Source organism: Manis pentadactyla, chromosome 11, assembly GCF_030020395.1.
Source record: "Manis pentadactyla isolate mManPen7 chromosome 11, mManPen7.hap1, whole genome shotgun sequence".
Lineage (NCBI taxonomy): Eukaryota > Metazoa > Chordata > Mammalia > Pholidota > Manidae > Manis > Manis pentadactyla.
Genome location: NC_080029.1, coordinates 2,763,750 through 2,785,214, shown reverse-complemented (window position 1 = coordinate 2,785,214; position 21,465 = coordinate 2,763,750). Strand labels below are relative to the sequence as shown.

The 21,465-nt window shown below is 44.2% G+C and overlaps 1 protein-coding gene across 5 annotated transcripts in view; it reads right to left on the bottom strand.

Annotated features, from left to right (window-relative positions):
• Window positions 1-14,487: 14,487 nt before the first annotated feature.
• The window catches only part of CDC42BPB (CDC42 binding protein kinase beta), a 112,734-nt gene continuing 105,756 nt past the window's right edge, over window positions 14,488-21,465 (bottom strand). For all 5 annotated transcript variants that reach the window (XM_057488121.1, XM_057488119.1, XM_036882451.2 and 2 more), the window contains one exon: window positions 14,488-15,740. In XM_057488121.1, the coding sequence (XP_057344104.1) occupies window positions 15,609-15,740 (132 nt within the window). In that variant the 3' untranslated portion in view covers window positions 14,488-15,608. The remainder of the gene's footprint in view (window positions 15,741-21,465) is intronic.

Here is a 21,465-nt window from a genome sequence, read left to right as displayed (position 1 = left end):
TTCCTTTGGCTCCCAGGGACCTTGCTAATAGCCAGAGCAGCGCTGGTATTTTGACAGGGATTGCACTGCATCTGTAGATTGCTTTTAACAAATGTATGGCATCTAACAAATGTGGACGTGAGAGACATTTTTTATTTACTCCCCTTAGAGGTAAGGAAACCTCGTTATTTCCATTAACATCCCAAAATCACGAGTTACCCCAAATGCATTCCAACTGTTGGTATAGGTGTTTGCAGTCTTACCTCTGGCTAAGGTACAATGCTGAGCACAGTGTGTAACTTGGCCCATTGGGCAACAATAACCAAGGTGAACGTGCTGCCTTGGTGATTTCTAAAGGAGTTGCAATAGGATATGCAATAGATTAACCAGTTTCTTTCTTTCTTATGTGTCTTTTAAAAAAAGAACAGCTGATATAATATTGTATTAGTTTCACATGTGCAGCGTTTTGATCTTTATATAAATTATGAAATGGTCACCACATTAAATCTAGTTACCATCTGTCACCATCCAAAGTTGTTACAATATTGACTATATTTCCTATGCTTACATTACATCCTTGTGTCTCTTTTATTTTACAACTGGAAGAATGTACCTCTTAATCCCCTTCACCTGTTTCATCTAGCCACCCATCATTTGCAAATATATCCTCCCATACCATAGGTTTTCACTTTGTTGTTGATTTCCTTTGCTGAACATCTGCTTTTTAGTTTGGTGTGGTCCCACTTGTTTATCTTTGCTTTTGTTTCGCTTGCCTGGGGAGATAGACCCAGACAAAATTTCTAATGTTGATGTTTATGAGTTTTCTGCCTATGTTTTTTCTAGGGGTTTTGTGGTTTCAAGCATTATATTTAGTTTATTAAACACCGAGTTTATTTCTGTGTGTGGTGAGACAATGATCCAGCTTCATTCTTTTGCCCATGTAGCCGTCCAGTTTTCCCAACACCATTTATTGAAGAGAATGTCTTTTTCCCATTGTATATTCTTGCCTCCTTTATCACATATTAATTGGCCATATAAATATGGGTTTAGTTCTGGGCTCTCAATTCTGTTCCATAGATCTATGTACATATTTTTGTGCCAATACCATACTATTTTGATTATTATAGTTTTGGAGTAGAATTTGAGATCAGGGAATTTGATGCTCCCATCTTTGTTCTTCTTTCTCAAGATCACTTTGGCTATTCATGGTCTTTTGTGGTTCAATACAGACATGAGGATTATCTGTTCTCATTCTGTGAATTTGGTATATTGATAGGTATATCTGTAGATTGCCTTTGGTAGTATGGCCATTTTAACAAAACTAATTCTTCCTATCCATGAGCATGGAATACCTTTCCATTTTTTGAAATTAAGGGATCACTGATATACACTCTTAAGAAAGTTTCACATAAGCAACATTGTGGTTACTATATTCATCCATATTATCAAGTCTCCCCCATGCCCCATTGCAGTCACTGTCCAACGTAGTAAGACGCTATAGTCACTACTTATCTTTACTGTGCTACACTGTTTTCCCTGTGTCTCCCCGCCACCATGTGTGTCAATCATAATGCCCCTCAATCCCCTTCCCTCCCTCCCCACCCACCCTCCCACACCCCTCCCCTTCTTGGAGTCTGTAAGTCTGCTGTTTTGTTCCTTCAATTTTCCTTTGTTGTTATACTCCACAAATAACTGAAATAATTTGGTACTTGTCTTTCTCTGCCTAGTTTATTTCATTGAGCATAATACCCTCTAGCTCCACCCATGTTTTTGCAAATGGTGGGATTTATTTTTTTCTTATGGCTGAATAATATTCCATTGTGAATAGGTACCACATCTTCTTTATTCATCTACTGATGGACACTTAGGTTGCTTCCATATCTTGGCTATTGTAAATAGAGCTGCAGTTAACATAGGGGTGCATATGTCTTTTTGAATCTGAGAAGTTGTTTTCTTTTGGTAAATTCCTAGGAGTGGAATTCCTGAGTCAAATGGTGTTTCTCTTTTTAGTTTTTTTGAGGAACCTCCATACTGCTTTCCATAATGGTTGAACTAATTTACATTCCCACCAGCAGTGTAGGAGGGTTCCCCTTTCTCCACATCCTCGCCAGTATTTCTTGTTCCTTGTCGCTTCGATGTTGGCCATCCTAACTGGTGTGAGGTGATATCTCATTGTGGTTTTAATTTGCATTTCCCTGATGATTAGCGATGTGGAGCATCTTTTCATGTGTCTGTTGGCCATCTGAATTTCTTCTTTGGAAAAGTGTCTGTTCAGATCCTCCTCCCATTTTTTTAAATTGGGTTATTTGCTTCTTGGGTGTTGAGGCATGTGAGTTCTTTGTATATTTTGGATGCTAACCCCTTGTCAGATATGTCATTTATGAATATATTCTCCCATACTACTGTAGGATGCCTTTTTGTTCTACTGAGTGTCCTTTGCTGTACAGAAGCATTTTAGTTTAATGTAGTCCCATTTGTTCATTTCTACTTTTGTTTCCCTTGCCCAAGGAGATGTGTTCAGAAGAGTTTTATGATTTCATGACTTACATTCAAGTCTTTGATCCATTTTGAGTTTACTTTTGTGTCTGGGGTTAGTCAGTGATCCAGTTTCATTCTCTTACATGTAGCTGTCCAGTTTTGCCAGCACCATCTGTTGAAGAGACTGTCATTTCCCCATTGTGTATCCATGGCTCCTTTATCGTATGTTAATTGACCGTATATGCTTGGGTTAATATCCAGGCTCTCTATTCTGTTCCACTGGTCTATGGCTCTGTTCTTGTGCCAGTACCAAATTGTCTTCATTACTGTGGCTTTGTAGTAGAGCTTGAAGTCAGGAAGTGTAATCCCCCCCAGCTTTATTCTTCCTTCTCAGGATTGCTTTAGCTATTCAGGGTCTTTTGTGGTTCCATATGAATTTTAGAACTATTTGTTCTACTTTGCTCAAGGATGCCATTGATATTTTGATAGGGATTGCATTGAATCTGTAGATTGCTTTAGGCAGGATTGCCATTTGACAATATTAATTCTTCCTATCCATGAGCATGGGATGAATTTCCATTTATTAGTGAACTCTTTAATTTCTATCAAGAGTGTCTTGTAGTTTTCAGAGTATAGGTCTTTCACCTTAGGTTTATTCTTAGGAATTTTATTGTTTTTGATGCAATTGTGAATGGAATTGTTTTCCTGATTTCTCTGCTAGTTCATTGCTAGTGTATAGGGAAGCAACAGATTTCTGTGTATTAATTTTGGATCCTGCAACTTTGCTGAATTTAGATTTTAGTTCTAGTAGTTTTGGGGTGGATTCTTTAGGGTTTCTATGTACAATATTGTGTCAATTGCAAACAGTGACAGTTTAGCTTCTTCCTTACCAATCTGGGTGCCTTTCTTTCTTTGTGTTGTCTAATTTCTGTGACTAGGACCTCCAGTGCTATGTTGAATAAAAGTGGGGAGAGTTTGCATCCTTTTCTTTATCCCAATCTTAAAGGGGCAGGAAAAACTTTCAGCTTCTCGCTGTTAAGGATCATGTTGGCTGTCGGTTTGTCATATGTGGCCTTCTTTATGTTGAGGTACTTGCCCTCTATACCCATTTTGTTTAGTTTTTATCATGAATAGATGATGAATTTTGAGAATGCTTTTTCAGCATCTATGGAGATGATCATGTGGTTTTTGTCCTTCTCTTTGTTGATGGGGTGGATGATGTTGATGGATTTTTGAATATTGTACCATCCTTGCATCCTTGGAATAAATCCTACTTGATCATGATGCATGATATTTCTGATGTATTTTGAATTCAGTTTTGCTAATATTTTGTTGAGTATTTTTGCATCTATGTTCATCAGGGGAGTTGGTCTGTAATTTTCTGTTTTTGTGGTGTCTTTGCCTGGTTTTGGCATTAGAGTGATGCTGGCCTCATAAAATGAGTTTGGAAATATTTATTCCTTGTCTACTTTTTGGAAAACTTTAAGGAGGATGGTTATTAGGTCTCTAAGTGTTTGATAGAATTCAGCAGTGAGGCCTTCTGGTCCAGGTATTTTTTTTTAACTTGCTATGTTTTATTTTGGTATCATTAATATACAATTACATGGGCAACATTGTGGTTACTAGATTCCCCCCATTATCAAGCCCCCACTAAGGTAGTTTTTTGATTACCAATTCAGTTTCATTGCTGGTAATTGGTCTGTTCAGATTTTCTGTTTCTTCCTGGGTCAGTCTTGGAAGGTTGTATTTTTCTAGAAAGTTGTCCATTTCTTCTAGGTTATCCAATTTGTTAGCATATAATTTTTCATAGTATTCTCTAATAATTCTTTGTATTTCTGGTATCTGTAGAGATTTTTCCTTTCCTATTTCTCATTCTATTTATGTGTGTAGACTCTCTTTTTCCTGATAAATCTGGCTAGAGGTTTATCTATTTTGTTAATTTTCTTGAAGAACCAGCTCCTGTTTTCATTGATTCTTTCTATTGTTTTATTCTCAATTTTATTTATTTCTGCCCTGATCTTTATTATGTCCCTCCTTCTACTGACTTTGGGCCTCCCTTGTTCTTCTTTTTCTAGTTTCATTAATTGTGAGTTTAGACTGTTCATATGTGATTGTTCTTCTTTCCTGAGGTAGGCCTGTATTGCAATATACTTCCCTCTTAGCATGGCCTTTGCTGCGTCCCACAGATTTTGGGGTGTTTAACAGTTTTCATTCATCTCCATATATTGCTTGATCTGTGTCATTTGGTCACGGATCCATTGATTATTTAGGAGCGTGTTATTAATCCTCCATGTGCTTGTGGGCTTTTTTGTTTTCTTTGCATAATTTATTTCTAGTTTCATACCTTTGTGGTCTGAGAAGCTGGTTGGCATAATTTCAATTCTTCTGAATTTACTGAGGCTCTTTTTGTGGCCTAGTATATGATCTATTCTTGAAAATGTTCGATGTGCACTTGAGAAGAATCTGCATCCTGCTGCTACTGGGTGGAGTGTTCTATAGATGTCTGTTAGGTCCATCTGTTCTAATGTGTTGTTCAGTGCCTCTGTGTCCTTACTTATTTTCTGTCTGGGGGATCTGTCCTTTGGAGTGAGTGGTGTGTTGAAGTCTCCTAAAATGAATGCATTGCATTCTATTTCCCCCTTTAATTCTTTTAGTATTTGTTTCACATATGTAGGTGACCCTGTGTTGGGTGCATCGATATTTATAACGGTTATATCCTCTTGTTGGACTGACCCCTTTATGATTATGAAATGTCCTTTTTTGTCTCATTACTTTGTTTTGAAGTCTATTTTGTCTGATACAAGTACTGCAACTCCTGCTTTTTTCTCCCTATTGTTTGCATGAAGTATCTTTTTCCATCCCTTCACTTTTAGTGTGTGTATGTCTTTGGGTTTGAAGTGAGTCACTTGTAGGCACCATATAGATTGGTCTTGTTTTTTTTATCCATTCTGTAATTCTCTGTCTTTTGATTGGTGCATTCTCTCCATTTGTGTAGGTAGTGCCCTCTAGTGCCAAGAAGCGCTACTCTCTTGAGCTGCTCAGCACCCGGAGCGATGGTGGGGGTCCCAAGTGAGTGGTGCTTGTGCCTGCTGGGAGGAAAGGGCTCTTTCCTCCTTTCCAGCTGCAGTGCCTGCCTCCACTGCCAGGGACAGTGGGCTGAGCATGCAAGTAGGAGCCTCTATGCTGCTCCCCTAGAGCTCCTGGAAGTGGGGCTTCCTCTGGCTGGCTTGGTGCAATGGCGATGCAGCTGGTTTGCGAGCCACTGCTGGCCAGGAGGAAGGGGCATCAGGCTGTGAGTCATGGTAGAGGACCTCATAACAGCGTTGCCAGCCAGGGGGATGGAGCGCCTGAAGCTCCTGGAAGTTCCCAGCCTGCCGGGCTGAGTGCACCAGGACGATTTTGTCCACCTGTCCTTTCTCCTGAGCAGCAAGCTCTGTGCAATCCTTGCCCCTTTAGCAGCCCTCTCGCTGTTGGGAAGTGTTTCAAAGTGCCCGCCTTTCTTCTGTCCCAGAACAGCTAGTTGTGAGTACTTGTCCTCCACAAGCAGCTGGAATCTCAGTCTCTCCGAGTATTCTGCCTGTCTTTGCTTTCCAACCCCACTAATCTCCAGAGCACCATGCAATGTATGTTTCTGCTCCCAAAGCAGATCTCCAGGGCTGGGTGTTCAGCAGTCCTAGGCCTCCACCCCCTCCCCGTTCTGTTTCTCTTCTTCCCACTGGTGAGCTGGGGTGAGGGGAGGGCTTGGGTCCCGCTGGATCGAGGCTTTGCTACTTTAGACTTTTCCATGATGTCTTCTCTTTTCCAAGACATAGGCAGTCTGTTGTAGTCTTCTTTCCTGTGGTTCTTTCAGCATTAATCATATTTGCTATATTTTCATATTATATGTGGTTTTAGGAGGGACGTTTCTGTCTCACTTCTTATGCCACCATCTTTAAGCCCATTGAAGAATTGCTTCACCTTTCCATTTATTTGTGTCATCTTCAAGTTCTTTCATCAATGTCTTATAGTTTTCAGAGTACAGGTCTTTCACTTCCTTGGTTAGATACTTTTCAGGTCTTTATTCTTTCTGATGTAATTATAAGGAGTTGTTTTCTTAATTTCTCTTCTAGTTTGTTATTTGAATATAGAAATATAACAGACTTATGTATTTGACTTTGTGTCTTGAAATTTTATTGAACTCATTTGTTATAATACATAGATATACATACACACATGCACACACACACACACACACACACACACACACATATATATAGGTGGAAACTAGGGTTTTCACTATATAGTATCATGTCATCTGCAGATAGTGACAATTTCTTCCTTACAAATTTAGATGACTTTTATTCCTTTATCTTGTCTAATTGCTGTGGCTAGGATTTCCCATGCTATGTTGAATCAGTTGGTGAAAGTGAACATCTTTGGTCTTGTTCCTGACATTAAAGTATTCAACTTTTCATCATTGAGTATGATGTTAGCTGTGGATTTGTTGTATATGGCCTCTCTCATGTTGGTATATGTTCCCTCTGCACCCACTTTGTTGAGAGTTTTAGCATGAATGATGTTGAATTTTGTCACTTTTTTTTAGCACCTATTGAGATGATATGGTTTTTATACTTCCTTTTGTTAATGTGGTGTATCACATTCATTTACAGATATTGATCCATCCTTGCATTCCTGAAAATCTCACTTATGATCCTATTAATGTATTAATTTGGCATGTTAATATTGAGGATTTTCATACCTATGTTCATCAGGGATATTGGGCTGTAATACTGTTTCTTCGTAGTGTTTTTACCTGGTTTCGGAATCAGGGTGACACTGGCTTTATGGAATGAATCCAGAAGCTTTCCTTCCTCTTCAACTTTTTGGAGTAGTTTGATAAGGATAGGTATTATCTTTTCATGTTTGGTAGAAACCTGTGAATCCATCTGGTCCTGGACTTTTGTTTGTTGGGAGTTTTTTGATCACTGATTCAACTTCATTACTAGTAATTGGTTCACTTAGATTTTCTATTTCTTCATGATTCAGTCTTAGAAGACTGCATGTTTCTAGGAATTTATCCATTTTTTTCATCATCCAATTTGTTGGCCTATTATTTTTCATAGTAATCTCTCATAATTGTTATTTCTGTGGTATCAGTTGTAAAGTCTTGTCTTTCAAATTGAGTTATATTTATTTGAATCCTCTTTTTTCTTGATGAGTCTAGTAAAGGTTTATCAGTTTTATTTACCTTTTCAAAGAACTAGTTCTTAATTTCATTGATTTTTTTTGTTTTTTTTAAATCTCTGTTAGGTGTGGAGTTATATTGCTTGAGATTTTTTTCTTGTTTCTTGAGATAGGCCTATGTTACTAAGAAGTTCCTCCTTATAAGTGCTTCTGCTGCATTCCAAATATTTTGAACCACTATTTTCATTATTATTTCTTCAAGTATTTTATTTCCTTTTAAATGTCTTTGTTGACCCATTGGTTGGTTAGTAAGCATGCTGTTTAGCTTGCACACATTTGTTTTTCCCAGTTTTTTTTCCTTTGTAATCATTTCCAATTTCATACTGTTGCAGTCAGAAAAGATGCTTCATATGATCCATTCTTCTTAAATTTATTGAGGCTTGTTTTGTGGCCTAACATATTATCTATCCTGGAGAATGTTCTGTATCCACTTGGAAAAAATGTGTATTCTGCTCTTTTAGAGTGCAGTGTTCAGTATATATCTGTTCAGTCTATTTGGTCTAATGTGTTGTTCAAAGACCTTTTTCTTATTGGATGATCTATCCATCGATGTCAGTGGGGTGTTAAAGGCCCGTACTGTTATTGTATTATTGTCAGTTTCTCACTTCATGTCTATTTATATCTGCTTTATATATTTAGGTGCTCCTCTACTGTGTGGGTAGATATTTACAATTGGTATATGTTTTCTTGTTGGATTGAGTCCTTTATCATTATGTAATGTTCTTGTCTCTTGTTACTTAGATTGAAGTGAGTCTCTTGTAGGCAGCATATAGATGAGTCTTGTGTTTTGTTTTGTTTTTTAAATCCAGCCACCCTATGTCTTTTGACTGGAGCATTTTAAAGTATGTTTATACTTAAAAAGGAAGCATTGATGGGCATGTACTTATTGCCATTTGTCAAATGCTTCTTGGTTGTTTTTCATTCTCGGATCCTCTCTTCTCTTGCTCTCTTCCCTTGTGTGGTGACTTTCTTTACTGTTATGGTTGGATTCCTTTACCTTTATTTTTTGTGTATCTCTTAATAGATTTTGGTTACCATGGGGTTCAAATACGATGTCCTGTGTACATAGCAGTCTATGCAAAGTTGATGGTTGCTTATTGAACCCATCCTAACAGCATTAAATCTTTTACTCCCCCTCTTCCATGTTTTATGGAGATGATGTCTTCTTTTTATTTAGTGATTACCTTAGCTAATATTTATAAGTGATTTATTTTACTCCTTCTGTCTTTTAATCTTCCTACTAGGTTTTAGGTGACTGGTCTGTTACCTTTGCTATATGTTTGCTTTTAGCAGTGAATTCTTTTTTCATACTTTCCTAGTTTCTAGTTATGGCCTTTTCTTTTCCTTTTTGAAGATGACCCTTTAATGTTTCTTGAAAGGCTGGCTTAATGGAGATTAACTCCTTTAACTTATATTTATCTGAAAAACACTATTTGTCCCTCTATTCTGAGTGATAACCTTGCTGGGTAGAGCATTCTTGGTTCTAGGTTTTCTTCCTTTCAGCACTTTGAATATATCATGACACTCCCATCTGGCCTGTAGTTTCTGTTGAAAAACCAACTGATAGCCTTTTGGGGTTTCCCTTGTACATTAACTCGTTGCTTTTACATTGCTGCTTTTAAGATGGTCTTTATCTTTAATCTTTGACGTTTTAATTATTGTGTGTCTTGGTGTGGCCCTCCTTGGGCTCATCTTATTTGAGGCTCTCTGTGCTTTCTGGATCGGATGTGTGTTCCTTCCACAGTTTAGGGAAGTTTTGAGGTATTATTTCTCCAAAGAAGTTTCCCACCCTTTCTCTCTTCTGGCCTCCTAGAACGTGATGTTAGCGATGTTGGATGTTGTCTCCAAGGTCCCTTAAACTCTCATTTCTTTTTATCTTTTTTTCTTTCTGCTGTTCAGCTTGAGTGCTTTCCATCACTTTTGTCTTCTAAATAGTTCTTGTTCATCTTCTAATCTGTAAATTCTCTCTAGTGTATTTTTCATTTATTGTATTCTTCACCTTTGACTGGTTCCTTTTTATACTTTCTCTTTATTAAAGTCCTCCCTGAGCCCATCCACTCTTCTCTCAAGTCTAGTGGGCATCTTTATATCCATTACTTTGAACTCTTTATCAGGTAGATTACTTAACTCTGTTTCTTTTGTTTCAAGCATATCCGTCTGTCTCATTTTGTTTGACTTTCTGTGTCTGCAGCCACAGATCAGGTGAGAAGGGCTGCTTCTCCTGGTGCTGAAGGCGTGGCCTCGTGTAGGAATGCCCTCTGTGCCGACTGCCCGTGCCTGGCAGTTCTGGCTCGCTGGCTGTGGTTGTGGTTGGAAGCGGGGTGATGGAGTCCAGGAGGCTCCTGGGTGATGTGTGGCTGGAAACCAGGGAGTGTGATACACTTCCACCTTTGTTCTTCCTTCTCAGGAGTGCTTTGGCCGCTTGGGGTCTTTTATGGATCCACACAAATTTTAGGATTTTATGCTCATTATTCTGTGAAGAATGTAATTGCTTTTTTGATAGGGATTGTACTGAATCTGTAGATTGCTTTGAGCAGGATGGCCATTTTAATATTAATTCTTCTATCCATGAGCATGGATCTTTCCATTTATTTGTGTCATCTACAAGTTCTTTCATCAATCTTACAGTTTTCAAAGTACAGGTCTTTCACCTCCTTGGTTAAATTTCTTCCCAGGTCTTTTATTCTTTCTGATGCAATTGTAAATGGGACTGTTCTCCTAATTTCTCTTTCTTTTTAGTTTGAAGCCCCAAGCCTTGTAACTTATCATGGGCTTGATGCCTTGAAGGGCCTCTTTATTTGTAGGGCATTAATTCTGGGGCAAGGCTTTGAGGGGTATGTCTGAACCTTGAAGGGCGTGCACTGTGGATTCTGCCAATGTCGGTTAACGACCTTGCTCATAACAAGGGCGGCAGCTGAGCCAGTGGGGATAAGTCGGTTAATGCCCTTGGAATTTGCTTCAGTGCCGGCAGAAATGGAGCAAATAAAAGGTGCTGAAGAGTTACTCGATCCACCTAGTTGGCTCTTTTGGTTGTTGCTGTCAAATCCTAGGATCATTTCCTCCTTTTGGGAGAAAGCAATTCCAGCATATTTATCTAAAACATCTTAGCCCAGTAAGTGCATTGGGGTGGAGGAACTGAGGAGAAAACTAAGGGAATCTATTAGAATTAGGGAGAAAAGGGTGCGTGTGCAAAAGGGAACAGGTTTAGAGACAGGAACCTGTTGAGGGAGACTAGAGGCCCCGCCTGTCTGACACGGTCAGTGCTCCCAGGCAGGGGCTGTGCACTGAGTATAGCCCCCGTGTCAAGGAGGGCAGCCAGAATTCACTCTCATATTGAAATTCATTTCCGGTCTGGAGAGCTGTCTCCCTGGGCCGGGTGAGCGGGAAGGCCCCAGGCTGGGGACGGGGCAGGCGTGCAGGCTGGCCGGGAGGCGGAAGGCGCCTGAGCACGTAGGCTGCAAGCCTGCTGTCCAGCGTCCTGGCCTTCTCCGGTGACAGCATGACCACAAGGACTGCTTTTGTTTACGGCCTCCATTTGTGGGAGTTGGAATTAAGGAGTTAAGTGGTCTTCCTTCTCGGCAGACCTCCCGGGGTGAGCTGGCTCAATTAACTGACTGGAGTGGGTGGGTATAGCTCCTATTCCATCTTGGTCCTTTTAATGAGAAGCAAAAAATTCCAGTTCAGCCTGTTGGTGAACATAGAATTAAAGGCTACCTGAGCGGACCCAACATCCAACAGAGGACCAGGGTTTTCCTTAAAAATGATCTGAAGTTGACTGTAGTAATTGTGAACAGGTTCATCAGGGTTTTTGCTTAAAAGTCTGAGTTTTGTTCTAATCAGTAGGCTTAGGAAAAGCTTTATTTGTTCTGTGATGGTTTCTTAAGTGAGTGGCCTTCCTGCCAGAAATTAGGTCTGTTTTCCTAATTCCCTTTCGGGATTCTCCCATCAGGCCGGTTTCACCCGGTGCGGGAGCAGCACGTGAGCTGACTGGTACGAATCTGAGAAACTGGGTTAATAAGTCTGAATAATTACATTAAAAATTTCAGCAAATCTATGAAGAATCTCGGTCACCTTGGGAATATCTATCACTTGTAATTCAGCCTTAGTCCAGGAGACATAAGGAACGAAGGCTTTTCAAGGGGCAGGTTCTGATAGGTTGAGAAAGCGGGCACGGTGCCAAAGGGAAAGAGGAAGAGGACTGCGAGGCGGAGCCCGGGCAAGGGCGGCTCCCACACCTCTGGAGATGACGCCAGGGAAGGACAGAGGCCTGAGAAGCCGTTTTTGATGTCATTCAATCTTTCGTTTGCCTCCATTTAATTTAGAAATAGTATTTTGCAAAGAAGTGATTTTAGAGTCCAAAACACATTTGGGAACCTTCCAGTACCAATTAAAATAGGCATTCCATTCACTTTGTTTAAATTTAGAGGTATGGTCTTTTCATTTGATTTTGAGAAAAGTAAATTTGGAGAGACCCGCAGTCCCCCGCAATGGCTAGTGAAGGTCTGCATCATCTTCAGCTAAGTCGGTCCACAGTTAAAAATGCACATGAAGTGTGGTCTTTAAACGTAGTATCAGCCAAGATGCAAGAAGGAAGACCCGTTGAGAAAAGTTGAGGATTCGGATCCCATAATCTTAGCTCAAAAAACAAATGAGTGTTTACCAAAAGGATGAAGCCTTAACACACCCAGAAAGGATGAAGCCATTAAAGCAGATTCTGAATAAAGTCAGAGAGCTCAAACCTCAAAGACAGAGGAACCCAGACCCAGGAGACGTACCCCCAGACCCCACGGTGGTGAGAAAGCGGAGCTCAGTGGGCTCTGGGGGAACCAGCAACTGCTCACCAGCTTTAGAATTTTTAGGGGTCCCCCTGGGATTCTGACTCCAAGTAATATTGGACTTTTGAAAGTAGAATAACCTGTTATTTTACCAGCAAAATAAGTTTATTTGATAATGGCAGGGCAATTGCAATTCTAGACCCACGAGCTGGGGCAAACACGCAGGTTTGGGACCTTTATGGAGGAGAAGGGAGAGGCTGGGTGGGGCCGCACTGGAGAAAGCGGCTTGGGGGAGCGGGGGCCCAGGGCAGGGGCTTCTCGTTGGCTGGGTTGCTGCTGGGAGGGGCAGCTCTAGCCCCTGTTGGGTTTGCAATGAAGGCCATGTTGGGGTGTGGGGGGCGCTCCACCTTCTGGGCTCCCAGCTGTTTAGTTTAATTCAGTCTCACACTGCTCAGGCCCAGGCTGTGTGGGGTTGGGACAGAGACACAGGCGTCCACTAGACTGAGCTGTCCTTGGGATGCTCTCCTGGAGGGACAGGTGGCCCATCTGCTCTGCAGGGGGCGTCCAGCTGGGTGGTGGGGTGGCTGTGGTCCGTCACCACAGGGCCCTGCCCTCCTGTGGGCGCCCGAGACCCACCCAGCACTGGGCAGTGCGGGGGTGACCCACGGCTGTGTGTGAGGTTGATCTCTCAGGGAGACCCTTCTGTGTGACCAGAATCTGGGTCTGAAACACCACCAGCCCTTGAACGGCCACTGCTGGCTTCTATATAGTGGGTTCACCTGCCAGTTCTGAAGCTCCTGTCACCAGACGTCAGGCTCTGTCGCCAGCATCCTCTCTGGGACGCTTACCACGTAGTGTGGCTGTAACCTGTCATGCTCTGCGCTGTGGAGCAGACAGTCTGCTGTGCGTATTTCACCATTCGTTCTGGCACAACAGCTGCTTCACTGTTCTTGGTCCTTGACACTCGAGCGACTGTTCAACCCCATGGCAGGTGCTGGGACGTCACTTCCGGCTTTTTTCAAGTGCGTACTCGTCCCCACTCGTTTTTTAGTTTTTCAGCTTCTGGTTTCACTCAAGTGTCTGTGAAAGGCTCTGCCTGTACATTGTGTGGCCTGGGCAGGGGGGTGGGTGTTCTCTGTCCCCTGGGAGGTTGGGGGTGGTGTGACTGGCTAAGGCAATGGGGTAGATGGGATGTGAACTCCTTCTGGCAGAGCTTTGGTGCCCATGCCAATAAAATGTGTCACATTCCTTCCCTGGCTGTGACCATGGAGGCCCCAGTGAGAGGGGCCTGGGTCCCAAATGGCTGCGTGGAGGCCTGCTGGCTGGCACAGATGTTGGGCACCATGGTTCCCAAGCGGCACCCCTGCCAGGCACTGGGCAGCTGCTTGCTACACTTCATCATATCCTTGCTCCGCCTTCTGGCAGGTGCTATTTGCCCTCATTTTACCAAGTACTTCCTGGGAGCTCCAGATGCAGATATCACCCAACTCACTACAGGTTGTGCCCTATGGGGAAACTGACCTGTCTGGGCTCAGCCAATGTGTGGTCAGCCACCCAGCCCCGCCTCAAGCTTCCCCTGCTTCTGGCGGCTCTGACTTACCCTGTCCTGTCCGCAGGGCTACGAGGGGCCAGCACCTCAATCCCTGTTACTCCTGCAACCCCCACTCATGGGGCCCTTGTTCTGCCTGTGGAAGCTCATGGGCACATCACCCTCCCCCACCCCAGCTCAGGGTGAAATCTTAACCCCTGGCCTGGCTGCTGCAGCCCCCTGGAGGCCTAGTGGGGACAACCGGCCAGATGGCCCCTCCTTCACCTGGCAGTACAGGCTGGGCCCTGCCCACCACAGTGCAGGGTGCCCCTCATGAAACTCCCCACCCCACCCCGCCCCTTGGCAGGCGAGAGGTCCCAGTTCTGGAGGCCGGCTCCTGCCATGTGCACACAGGTGCCTTCTGGGGAAGGATTCCCAGCACAGGCACTAGGGACCCAGATACACCCAGGGTTGACAGGCATCACATTCAGGTGAACTACCAAGAACTTTAAAACTGCTATCTTCTGCTTTATTGACAGGTAAATTGTTCAAAAATGTTTTCACGTTTCAATAATTACAAAGACTCAGACTTACATTAAAAAAGTAAAAACCAGACCCCTCTCCCCAGCAGGTGCCAGTCCCAGCAGAACGCCCAGGGGTGGTGGGTGCTGGGGTGGGGCCGTGGCGCCCCCATCACTCAGTGCTGACTCAGCGAAGTGCACATCCTAAATGGCGTCACCGAGGACAAGCTATGTCTGCTGGCCAGTCAATCACAAGCCTTTAATCAGACCACAAACCTGATCACTCAACATCTGAACAAGGATGGGGAGACGCCTCGGGCAGGGCCGAGTCTACGCGATCCACACGGGCACTGATCATGGGACTCCATGCGGGGCTGGGGGAGGCCTGGCTGCATGGCCGCTCACCAGCTCTACGGCGGGAGGCAGAAGCTGTGCAAGCGAGTGGGGAACAGCGCGGCTGACTTCACAGTAGGTACTGGGGACACTTCACGGCTGTGACCAGGAATGGAGTCACACACGCAAGGGGCCCGATGGGCGTCACCCGGAACGGGCCTCTGTCCACTGCGAGGTCGGCAGGACTTCTGCAGCTGACTGCGAATGGCTGAATGAGTGAGAAGGCCGCGCCCTAACCTCCGCTTCCCTGTCTTCAGGATTCCAGTGACACTGGGAATGATCCACAAATGCCTGCTCCTCGGAGGTCTGAGGACGCAGCTCCAGGAACAGGCAACAGGCTCATTTCTGAGGCCACGTCCCCAGCCACCTGCTTCCTGAGCAGAGCCGTGTGGGTCTACTGGGCTTCTGCATAGGAGGTCGGCAGGGCCCTACACACCTTCTTAGCCTGTTCTGGGAAGCTGTGTGGTTCCTTCACGTGCAAAGGGACAGTGTCACCTCACAGCTGTGTGGACGAAGGGATCCAGTCAACACCACAGACAATGTGGCATAAATCTAGTCACCATAATAAAGATTCTTCTCCATCTCCCTATCTACAAGTCGACTCTGCATTTCCCTGGGCAATGCTGGAGGATCAGCGCGGTCTTGGCACTGACGTGGGAGGCCATCCCCAGTTCCCAGGTCCCACGGCCGTGAGGCAGTGGCCTGGTGGCTTCAGGCATCATAGGCCGGCTGCTCCAGGCCTTCGATGGGGAGCTGGCTCCGGTGGGGGGAATTGGGGCTTGGTGGGCTGCTGGGGTTGGAGCTGTTCGATGGAGTCGAATGTTTGGTAGAATCCGAATCAGGCTGTTAACACAAAGAAGGGGGACAGCATGAGCATCAACCACCCTGGGCCTGTGGATGGGGGGCATTCTGTCCAGCATTCTGGGTGGGGACAGGTGTGGCATCTGCCCTCTCATTCCTAGTTACGAGAATACACACTCAACCAGCTTTTCACCTGGTCCTTAACCTTGCCGGTGAGAGATCGTGAACCAAGGTCCCACCCCACAAACGACTCGGTGGCTGTGATCACAGAAGGAGAGAGCAGCTCTGCAGTGAAGGGAGAAGAGACGCCACACAACCAAGTGGTCTAAAGTCACAGCCACCACACTCTCAGGACAGAAGCACGAGGCATGGAGAGGAACGTCATTCCTCAGGGTCCACAAAGAACCCCCGGCTCGGTGGCGAAAGTCCCAGCTTCCCCCTGAGATTCAGAGCAAACAGGACGCTTGTTCTCACGCGGTACCAGCGGGTCTAGCCAGAGCAATTAGGGAGGAAAAGGGAAAGAAAGCCATCCTAGTTGGAAAGGAAGAAGTAAAGCCATCTCTGTTCACAGGTGACATGATTCTATGCGTAGAAAAATCCCCCAAAACTCACCAAAACAACCCTAAATGAATTCAGCAAAATTGCAGGGTACAAGTTCAATACACAAAAAATTGTGTTTCTATTACACCAGCAATGAAAAAACATAAAACGTTAAGAAACAATTACAATTACATAGTATCTGAAATAATAAAATATAGCTAGGAATAAAATTTAACCAAGGAGATGAAAGATTTATACACTAAACTTTAAAGCATTGCTGAAAGGAATTAAAGACTTACATAAATGCAAAGATATCCTAATTTCATGGATCAGAAGACTAAATATTGTTAAGATGCCAATACTACCTCCTAAAGTGATCTACAGATTCAATGCAATCCCTACTGAAATTCCAGTGGCTTTTTTTTGGGGGGTGCGGAGGGGGGCAGAAAAGGAAAAGCCTATCTTCAAATTCATATGGAACTGGCAAGGGTGCCCAGAATAGTCACAACAATGCTGAGTAAGAAAAAGCTGGAGGACTCGCACTTCCTAGCTCACTCCTACAAAGCCACAGTAACTGCAGGAGCGTGGTATGTACCAGCATAACGAGCAACAGAATAGAACTGAGTCTAGAAATAACTTGACATACCTACGGTCACCTGATTTGACAAGGGTGCCAAGACCATTCCTGAACAGGGAAAGGAACAATCTCTTCAACAAATGGTGTTGGATAGCCACATACAAAAGAATGAAGTTGGATCTCTACCTCACACCATATACAAAACACTCAAAATGTCTATCAATGAACTAAACACAGAAGGTGAAACCATAAAACTCATGGAAGAAAACAGGAATAAATCTTGATGACCTTGGATCTGGCAATGGATTCTTACATATGACATTAAAAGCATGAGCAACAAAGGAAAAAAAGATTACCTGGACTTCATCAACACTAGAAACTTTTGTATATCAAAGGACCTTATCAAGAATGTGAAAAGACAACCTACCTAATGGGAAAAAATACTTGCAAATCATATCTGATAAGGGTCTAGTATCCAGAATAAAGAACTCTTACAATCCATCAACAAAAAACAACTCATTTACAAAGCGGGCAAAGACCTGAATAGACATTTCTCTAAAGGTACACAAATGGCCAACAAGCACATGAGAGAGATACTTGATGTGACTCATCACTAGAGAAATGTAAATCAAAACCACAATGAGATACAACTTCATACCTGCCGGGCTGGGCTGGCTATTAAAATAAAACAGGAAAGTTAAGTGTTGGCACAGATGTGGAGAAATCTTAGCCCTTGCACATCAGTGGGGGAAGTAAAAATGCAGCAGTCGCTGTGAAAACGATTTGCTGGTCTCTAAAAAGCTTAAACAGAGAATTATTATATGACCCAGCAATTCTATCCTTAGGTACACACCCCAAAGTGAAAACAGGTACTCATCAAATACATGCACACACATGCTCACAGAAGCACAATTCACCACAGCCACAGGTGGAAACAGCCCCAGTGTCCATCGGTGGACCATGAATACATAAAACGCGGTACAGCTGTACAACAGAACAGTGAGCGGTAACAAGGAGCCGCGCACACCACATTCTGCAACGTGGACAAGTCTTGGAAACACGATGCTCAGGGAAAGAGGCAGGAAACAAGAGGCCACACACCTCGCGACGCCAGCGATACCCAATGCCTGGGCTGGCAGGTCCCCCAGACAGAGCAGGACTGACAGCTGCCGAGGGCTGGGCACAAGAGGTGAGAACACGCTCGCTGCGCGCGGGATTACTCTGGAGCGACGGAAAGGTTCTGACCTAGAGAGAGGTGGTGCCCGCACAACACTGTCACGGTGCTGCCACCTGAACCATCTACTCAGAATGGTTATGTGAATTTCTCTTAAATAAATTGAAAAGAGGAACAAACAGGTGCTGTGTGCCCGCGGACGTAACACCGTGTCCTCCGTGAGCTGCTCCGGCCTGGCGCACCCAACCTGATCTCAAGACAAGGAAATGTCAGCAAACGCAAACAGAGGAACGTTCTAGAAGAAGATGGCAGTGCTCTTTGCAAAAATGTGACCGTCATGACACAGAAAGGTGAGACAGCTACACAAGGTACGACCGAGGACTGGATCCCTACCAGCATGGAGCATGCCTGGGACATCGCGGGGACAACTGGGAGCTGATGTGTGCACCGCTCCATCGGGACGGCCTCCCGTGCGGTGCGGTGTGGCGGGTGCACGGGCGCTCCTGCCCCTCGCTCTCCCGCGATGGGGCGCAGTGTGTGCGCCCTGCCTGCACCGCCCGCAGAGTGCGGGTGTATGCATGCCTGTAGGTGCCTGCTGGTCCTGGGGAGGGCTGGGGGACAGGGGCAGAGGGGCAGGGGCTTTTCACCGTTTACCTAACTCGAAAACTCAGACAGGCCTTGACGAAGGGATGATTTGCAAAAGAACTGTACTTCCCATTAACGATTCAACGTCATGAAAGATAAAAAAGAGCTGGACACAGACCAGAGAAGACCAAGGAGATTCTGGCTGGATTTTGGGATGTCAGGTGGAGCTGGAGGCCCAACCAGGGGTCTGGGTGCGAACAGTGCAGGGATGGCAGCGGGCAGTGGCGCGGCTCTGGCAGGGAGACGGTGCGGGCCGAGGCGGGCTTTCCTCTGGCTCTGCCCCAAAAACCACATGGGGAAGCGGGTCAGGTACAGGAGCTGTTCTCTCTGCTCGCGCAGCTTTTCTGAAGGTTTACGATTTTACAAGAGAGAGCTAAGGGGAAAAAAATAAGAAACAAGACTCCCTCTAAAGCCATCAATCTCAGGTGGATTTAAGGGAGGTCTGTAACTATGAAACTCCAGGAAAGAAAACCCCTCTATTATGGCAACCAGGAGGCAAACACCCTCCATCGACATTGAGGCTGGCTGAATCCTGAGAACAAAGTTGGCCGAAGACAGCACAAAGTCCGGCCCGGTCAACTTCACTGACAAACACAGACATAAAAACTGCCAAAAAGATGTTCACACATGAATCTATCTGTGTACCACTTAAGAATAATGCCTCACGACCAAGGAGGGTGTGTTTGCAGACTGCGATGAAATCCACTCTGACGCATGGCAGGCTGGAGAGAAAACCCACGAGGGGCGCTTTGGAAAACAGCAAAAAGCATCTGGTTAGCAGCTATCACCCCCGCCCTTCCTCACAGAGAAAACTCTTCACAAGCCAGGATGAGAAAAGCACGTCCTTAGCCAGGTGAATAGCAACTGCCAGTGGTAAGGGGCAGCATCAGGATCAGTGGGGAACAGGCAGCAGCATCGGAGCCTCTGGTGTCAGGGGTCCGAACCCAGCCAGTGCCCCAGACATGCACTGCCCCATCATGCACATCGAAGACCCCACTCCATCACCCCCAAAAGACAGCTGCTCACTGTGCACATGCATGCGCACGCACACACACACACACACACACACACTCTCTCTCTCTCTCTCTCTCTCTCTCTCCCCCAGGGCCAAAGAACAAAACTCAATGGCCACCAACTCAATCAGAACTTGGTGAGGTGGCTGAACACAGAACATCAACTGTCACCAGCAATGAACCCCCAGGTTTGTTGTAGGAGGTTATACTCTACTCACAATGGCAACAAAACCTTGAAATTCTTAAGAATAAACTTACTAACCACAAATATACATAGTGTGTAAAAGGGAAACTATCAACTGGAGAGATGCTCTGCGTTCTTGTACAGGAAGGTCAGGGCAGGGAATATCCCCCAAATCAATCCATGAATTCAGAGCAGTCCAGTGAAAAGCTCAGCACAAGTTTTACTTTTTTACTACGGAGCCAACAAGATGGTTTTAAAATTTGAAGGAGAAAATGTAAATGGTTAAGAAATTATTGAGGAAAAACAAAGAGGCTTGTTCTGACTGACTGCAGGTTACAGGGGCCAGCGGCCCAAGGGGCAGAGGCTCCGAGCCAGACACAGGCGACTGAGGAGCTTCACACACACACACAACCAACCCCCCACAGCTACCCCCAACCACACTCACAAGCCACACCCCCATGACCACACCCAGTCACATCCCCAGCCATACGTGCTCACACATTTTCACGATGCAATGAGAAGCAGCAAAAAAAGCCCGACAACCTCTCAAAGAAATGAGAATATTTATTTAATTGAAAAAGATGGACTGCACTGTATAAGAATTAAACATTTCTGTGTGACAAAACACCCTTAAAAAACAAAATTAACAAAAAACTATATGCTAACAAGCTGGAAAACACAGAAGAAATGGACAACTTCCTAGAAAAATGCAACCTTCCAAGACTGACCAAGGAAGAAACAGAAAATCTGAACAGACCAATTACCAGCAACGAAATTGAAGCTGTAATCAAAAAACTACCCAAGAGCAAAACCCCCGGGCCAGATGGATTTACTGCAGAGTGTTATCAAACATACAGAGAAGACATAATACCCATTCACCTTAAAGTTTTCTAAAAAATAGAAGAGAAGGGAATACTTCCAGACTCATTCTATGAAGCCAGCATCACCCTAATACCAAAACCAGGCAAAGATCCCACCAAAAAAGAAAATTACAGACCAATATCCCTGATTAACATAGATGCAAAAATACTCAACAAAATATTAGCAAACTGAATTCAAAAATACATCAAGAGGATCATACACCATGACCAAGTGGGATTCATCCCAGGGATGCAAGGATGGTAAAACATTCGAAAATCCATCAACATCATCCACCACATCAACAAAAAGGACAAAAATCACATGATCATCTCCATAGATGCTGAAAAAGCATTTGACAAAATTCAACATCCATTCATGATAAAAACTCTCAACAAAATGGGTATAGAGGGCAAGTACCTCAACATAATAAAGGCTATATATGAAAAACTCACAGCCAACATCATACCGAACAGCGAGAAGCTGAAAGCTTTTCCTCTGAGATCGGGAACTAGACAGGGATGCCCACTCTCCCCACTGTTATTCAACATAGTACTGAGGTCCTAGCCATGGCAATCAGACAAAACAAAGAAATACAAGGCATCCAGATTGGTAAAGAAGAAGTTAAACTGTCACTATCTGCAGATGACATGATATTGTACATAAAAAAACCCTAAAGAGTCAACTCCAAAACTACTAGAACTAATATCTGAATTCAGCAAAGTTGCAGGATACAAAATTAATACACAGAAATCTGAGGATTTCCTATACACTAA